Source organism: Ammodytes marinus (assembly GCF_949987685.1).
Source record: "Ammodytes marinus genome assembly, chromosome: 17".
Classification (NCBI taxonomy): domain Eukaryota; kingdom Metazoa; phylum Chordata; class Actinopteri; order Uranoscopiformes; family Ammodytidae; genus Ammodytes; species Ammodytes marinus.
In genome coordinates, this window is record NC_137221.1 from 17,782,698 (window position 1) to 17,789,617 (window position 6,920).

Consider the following 6,920-nt stretch of genomic DNA (forward strand, 5'->3'; position numbering starts at 1 on the left):
CGCAGCATGTATTGTTTGTTTCCAAACATTCAGCATTTCACCATCTACATCTAATTTGGTTTCTGTTTCTTTCTCCTCCAGTCTTTCTCTGAAACGAGTTGTCATTTCACTGATTGGCTTTGGAAACACAGTTCCAACAGCAGTCTCCTTTGGCGAGGGTCGCCATATTTGCTGTTGTTATCACTGTGTTTATGGGAGCTAGCCGCAGCGCATTGGCGTTCATATATGACAGTCAAAAGGGCCATAAACACGGGGAGAGAGGCTGAAGTTTATGGTTGCCTCTCTCTGCCATAGTCCGGCCTTGCCTTGCGCATCCTTTACTGCGCTCTGGAATTCCGTCCCTAATTACGGGACATCCTCCCCGTTGCCGCAGCAACGCTGCCATAAAAGCTGTCTGAGAGTCTCGGGCATTTGTACAATTGGAGTGCAGTGCAATAAACCGTCTGAGACCCAAGGTTATTAACTGTGTTACCAAGGAGGCGAGAGCAACGACAGAGAGAGGACGGTTAGGAGAAGCCTCTGCCTGCTCGCTGCATCGACTTCATTTCAGAGTATTTTGCCCCTCGTGTGGGTTTGTCCACCTCGACTGAGTTTAGTGACGAATGGCTGCATCAGGCTGCTGCTCTGCCACCGGGCGGCGCTATTGGGACCAATGTCATGGCCGTGGATCTTTTCGTTTCCAAGCTCACCTCGAATGCTCGCAGGTAAACCTTATTTTTTTGTCAACATAGCCTGTGTCTTGAATAGTTTACTATTTGCAAGAGCAAACCGTCTGTGAATGCATCCCTTAGATTCCTGTATTTTGAGATAGGATCTGTTTTGAGTTTAGTTTCTACTTTTCTCTCTGGTGCTCACTTGGCCATGCGGTGGAGAAAGTCTTACTGGGGGCCCTAATAAGGCAACACATCTGTGCCAAGCCTTCATGCTGCATGTGCTGTTCATTTTGCTGAGCTTGAGCTTTTTAGTGGTAGTAGAAGTAGGCTATAGTAAGCTATAGCATGGCCGGCCTTTAGCCTACCTGGAGATCTGCAACCCCGCACAGTCTAACCACTAATGTTTTGGCTGTGGGTAGAGCCTGCCTTAATTATTAAAGACGTGGTTACAGTTGGTATCTTAACGATGCGACGGTAAGCAGTGGTTTGCTGGATACAGAGCAGATGAATTTTGTCTTTTTCAGATGGCTCTCATGCTAATGCAGCTCATCAGAAATCACAGCAGCTGGCTTGTGTGCTCACTCTCCTTCGTCCTCTTTCCTCTTCAAAAGAATCCTCTAACGACGTTTGACATCCTTCCAGAACACATTATTCTCTGTACGTGCCAAGTGTACAAAAGCTCTTATTAAAAAAGTCGATTTGACTGCGATAGGGCAGCAATCGCGTCTCCCCTTACTTCCTGTCATCGACACAGAGCCGCAGCGTCAGGCTATCAGTGTCAGTCCAAGTGGCGAGTGGCTATTCTGGGGCTTTAATGTGTGTAGACCGAGGCCCTTTCTCCTTTGTCTCTCGTGAAAAATAAATGCTTCCGCTGGATGTAATAAAACTCCGCATTATTGTTCATAACTGCACTCGGGACGAACATGATACGACTCTAACGGCCTCTTCGGCCACGATTATATGGGCCGGATCAAAGCCAGTGGTCAGAGTAAACTGTTTAAAGGGCGTAATAGCCGGGCAGCTGTGAAAATGGAGATTTAATAGCTACAATTAATAACTGTAACACAAAGATATCGATAGGCCACATGCATGCCAGTACGACACCACGAAGTGTGCAGGCAAAAACAATTTAATACTGGGCACACATAATTAATTGATATATCATGTTTCCTACTGGCTCAAATGTCCCATAAGGAACATGCCGCCGCGGGGAAGGGTACACGGGCTTTGGACTTATATGTTAGTTTGTCGGTATTTAGTGGCTTTACATTTTAGTGAATTATTTTGTGCGTCTGGGGGAATTTACTAATCAGGCGCAAATGCCTGGCGCGCGGCCTTTGTCTTTAAATGTCCCGCATTGCAGAAAATGCCCTTTACTTGGTATATTTCTGTGGTAAATCATTACGCTTTTGAAATAGATTGTTGTTTTATATCTATATACGCGTAAATAACCTCCAACCTACTTCCAGTTGTTTAAGCCATTTTGAAATATCTGAGCTTGGAGCAGGAGCGAGTGACAAATGTCCAGAGCCGACGCATTAAAAATCTAAAGCCAGTGTACATAAATGAGCTGTCAATGAGAGAGCGTTTGGAAACCTAAATGGGCGCAATTTATGAATTTCACCCAAATGTTCTTCGTTTCACTGCAACAGGCTGCAAACGAACCCGGGGGGCTAGCGGCCACCTGGGCCTGGTAATGGCAAAGCTGGCCAAGATTAACTTCAACCTGGAGAAAGCAATAGAGTGCACATGGCCAAGGACACTATGAGATGAAAGGAGAGTTTTATAGTGTCCCTTATTGCCCCAAATTGGACCGACAGGATGACTTGTATGTGCAACCTTTATGTCTGCTTTACTGTGCCACATTGTGCCTGTCCTGTCACGACGCAGTGATCAATATGTTGGGAACTTTATCCAAGGATTCATTTTATTCTGAGCACAGTTAGTTGTTTTTATGTTTATACTAAAAGCAGATAAATAATGCTCAACAACTTAATTATATGTTTGTTCTTTATACCCTTTGAAAGAAAGCACATCTAGAATGTATATTGTTCTCTATCGTCCGTAATGACTAGTCGGGTGCAGAATCGTAGAACTCATTTACATATCCAAAATGAGTGAAAAAATAAATAAATAAATAAAACACATTCAGCTGGTATAAATGCAACTCCTACTTTTCAAATAGATAATTGTGAAAGAGTGTCATGTTTTAATGTGATATGTAAAAGTATATGCGCTTGTTTTATATATCGTTTAAAGACGCTCAGGGCCTAATACAAGCTCTAATAAAGCATACTGTATATCCTGTTACATGCTATTTTAAGACCTTTGTGTTTAAAGAGTGAAGTAATTCGTCAATATTAAGCCAATTATTTTGTCGTAGAAAGGCTTTTTTTCCTCGTTACTATAACATTTAATTATTGGTGATGGAATGGGTTCACCGTTGTTTACGCACGAGCATAGCTTTGTTAATATTGATACATTTGACATAATTCAACATTATGATAAAAGCTAGGGCAAAAAGGGGTTATTTAAGATGTAATATACTAATTTTAGTAGTACACAAAGACAGTTCAAAGATGGCAACTTGATATAAACTAGCCTACTTAAGAGACTCCCCCTGCGTAAAATGAAATAAACGAAAATATAAATATCAAAGTCAACAAATTAGTATGTTTGATAAACCACTTTCTATATTAGTCTTTACACCTTTGATTTTAGTGCGGCAGAGTTCAGAAGAAGATTCCTGTATTGAGGCTAAAGGATGCACAATATAAAACGGCTTCTTGCCAAGTCATTTCGCCAAAGGCGTATTCTCCCTTTAGTTACATTTTATTACCACTAAGTCCTAAGGTTTTGTTAGTGTGTTTTTGTTGTTGAGTGTCTACAGCAAATACGCCTTTTAAACCGGATTTTCCACCACTTATAAGACCATATCTTATTAATGTAGGCTAGTGTTTTTAGCGTGTTTGTAACGAAAAGGGGTTGTTTTTCTTTTGTTTATTTTCACAATCGTGAGTCTCACCTAAGCTATATCAATTTAGTGGTTTGTGATTTCGTAAATCTGACCATTCCAACAGTGTTGCACCTATTGTTGAGCCTTGTATCATTTAATTTGCATGAATGAAGGGGGCAACTTTTGCTTCAGACATCATTTGGTGGTTTGTATTTCAAATACTTTTCAAAGCTTGTTAAAAATAATCATATATAAAAGAACATTTAAAAAAATAAATATGTATTTTTAAACGTTGTATCGTGTTGGACTTCGCTCCTTTAACAGGGTAACAGTGGTGCAATAAGGCGAGGTGAGGAAACACTGATTGCTGGGCTGTCTCCTTTCTCTGCCTCAGCTCCATGATGAATATCGCTCCGGCTGCTACGTAGCCGCGGAGTGGGAGGGACTGCCCATCTTCCAGCATTTCCATTGGTTTTACAGTCCGCACGGCGCAGAGGGGGGTGCCTCTAATCATATCCAGCATGTTTTGCACAAGAAATGTCAGCCAGAAAGGGCTATCTTCTCCCTTCGCCAAAATACACCACAATAATGTCATGTTCGGACACCCCGTCAGGAAATGCGTTTTTAGTGGATTCTCTGATCAGTGGCCGCACCGAGAGTGGCGGAGGTCACTACACGGGGAGCGCGGTGTGCATGCCCCACAGCACAGCTACAGAAGTGCCTTACGGACTACACAGCTATGGATACTTCCCAGGTATGGGTAAGCGGAGCGAGTTGGGTTCCCAAAACATGGTGTCCACCTCAGGCGCGTACATGTCCAGCATGGAGATGTGGATGGACGCGCAGAGGTCATGTCGTATGGACCAAGAGCACCCGATAGGTCCCCAAGTCGCGCCCTGCTCCTTCCCGCAAAATATTAAGGAAGAGAGCACCTACTGCCTGTATGAGCAGCCGAAGTGCCCCAAAGCCTCCACCGCCGAAGACCTGACATATTCGAGGTTAACGACAGCCGGTCTCGGCTCAACTTCTTGTACAGTTACCGAAGGCGGCGGCGGGGGCTCAGTGCCTGTGCCGGGCTACTTCCGCTTGTCTCAGACGCACGCACATTCTCATAAACTTTACAACACTAACGGCCCCCAGCCGAACCCTTCCCAGACTCATTTTGGCCTACACCCCACTGCTCCCGCTCGCTTCCACACGCCACCAACATCGACGTCTACCCCAGCCACGGCGCAGGAAGGGAGGAACACCGAGGAGCCCGTGTCCTCGGGAGGCACAGACCTGCAGACTCACGCCGCTGCACCGGGGACCGAGGAGGCACGCGAATCCTCGGATGCAGAAGCCTCCTCAGCTGACGAGACAGAAGAACATGACAAAAAGAGGCCAGCAAAAGCCATTCAAGGTAAATAGGTGTGGTCGTCCATGTTTTCGTTTTGCATGCATTGCAGGTAGTGAGGCTTTTTAATGGCTCCTGTCGAGGTTTATTTTAATGGGTAGATTGCATTGGCAAGTCAAGACAGGGGTATGGAAACTTTTCATTTACATTTTGTGTCAAAGTCCAAAAACACTATATTAATGTGTAACATGATGTAGGCTTTATGCGCATGAATACGGCCCAGAAAGATTATGCGTAAAATTGAAAATTAGTCGACAATTATTTGGCAAAGCTATAGGTTTTGAAACAAACCCACAGTTAAATGGACAATGCGAAATTATTTTTCAAATAGAATCCTGCATTGTTACATTTTGTATCTATATTTTGTACTTATCTAATACCAATAGGTATAGCCTTATCTAGTTTTCTATTGAGCGCTGCGTAAAATATACCAGTACAGAGGCCTATGTGTAGCCTATTCGTGAAGGCCTATATATTTATTCTGTGCCATAATGTACTAGAATGCGTTCTTCCACCGTTTCACACACACACCAGCTATGTTTGTTTCACTGGAATATTGGTAATATTTTCTAATTAATAATATGTTCTAGTACTGACGTTTCAACTCCAAGTCTAGAGAGAAGACATACTTTACGCATAGGAAGACATACTACTTTACGCATCACACACACACACACACACACACACACACACACACACACACACACACACACACACACACACACACACACACACACACACACACACACACACACACACACACACACACACACACACACACACACACACACACACACACACACACACACACACACACACACACACACACACACACACACACAGTGACTCGTGTTGCAGTGCGTATAACCATGGTATCTGCCGTTTCTGTAGGAGACACAAAAAGTGACAAGACGGCCAACTGGCTGACAGCAAAAAGTGGCCGGAAGAAACGCTGTCCATACACCAAGCACCAGACACTGGAGCTGGAGAAGGAGTTCCTCTTCAACATGTACCTGACCCGAGAGCGCCGCCTAGAGATCAGTAAAGGCGTCCACCTGACGGACAGACAGGTTAAAATCTGGTTCCAGAACCGCAGAATGAAACTGAAGAAAATGACGCGGGAGAACAGGATCCGGGAGCTCACTTCCAACTACGGATTTTCATGATGAACGAGGTGATCACATTGAAATAGGAGAAAATTGGCGTAATCAATGACACGCGCCCTCCCCCACAAATTTGCCCACATAATGACTCATTTCACTGTGGGGGTAGAACAGTCTTTAATTTTCCAAACAAGCTGCAGGTCAATACATCATCCTCTCTGAGCTACTGAGAAGAGAAGAAAGGGAAAAAAATGAAAATTATTGGTTCTATTTGATTGTTTTCTGATGTCTTGTTTTTGTATTGTCGACCATGTTTCTGTCACTTCTGTCGTATGGTTGGAATAGTGTCAGTGGAATTAAATGAAAGCAATTTTTTTTAAATAGTAAAATACTAATTGTGCCCAGGAAATAGCTTAAATCGACCTCTCCCATCCATGCCGATGGTAATTCTTTTTATAAATTGAATCAGAATGTATTTTATTTTAATTGGAATTGCATGATATAAAGTTTCCTAAAGTTTTTTTAAAAGCTATTTTAAACCACCCGAAAATATAAAGCCTATGCATCACCAAGGGAAGAATAATTCACTCGTCCCCATTAGATGTAGACTCCCATGATATAGGCCTATTGTATGTACAAGCTAAATGTAAAAAAATAAAAAATAAATAAAAAAATCATCTTTGTCACATTGAGGACGTTTACAGGAAAACGGAGTGCAAAGTGAAGGAGGCATTGTTTTTATTGTATATTTCTGTGTACATATGACATTGTGTTTTTGTGTAATGCTTAATAAATTATCAGCTCGCATTGAG

General features: G+C 42.9%; 1 protein-coding gene across 1 annotated transcript; it reads left to right on the top strand.

Annotated features, from left to right (window-relative positions):
• The first annotated feature begins 600 nt into the window (after positions 1 to 600).
• LOC307263675 (homeobox protein Hox-A10-like) lies at positions 601 to 6,920 on the top strand. Its single transcript, XM_080044889.1, has 3 exons — positions 601 to 704; positions 3,934 to 5,011; positions 5,897 to 6,920. The coding sequence occupies exons 2-3, from the start codon at positions 4,147 to 4,149 to the stop codon at positions 6,169 to 6,171; spliced, it is 1,140 nt and encodes a 379-aa protein (XP_079901015.1). The 5' UTR covers positions 601 to 704; positions 3,934 to 4,146; the 3' UTR covers positions 6,172 to 6,920.

Excerpts from the sequence above, each read along its gene's own strand:
- LOC307263675 (XM_080044889.1), top strand. The coding sequence starts at position 4,147 with ATGTCAGCCAGAAAGGGCTATCTTCTCCCTTCGCCAAAATACACCACA. Across the intron at positions 5,012-5,896 it reads GCCAGCAAAAGCCATTCAAG|GAGACACAAAAAGTGACAAG; the intron begins GTAAATAGGTGT and ends CCGTTTCTGTAG.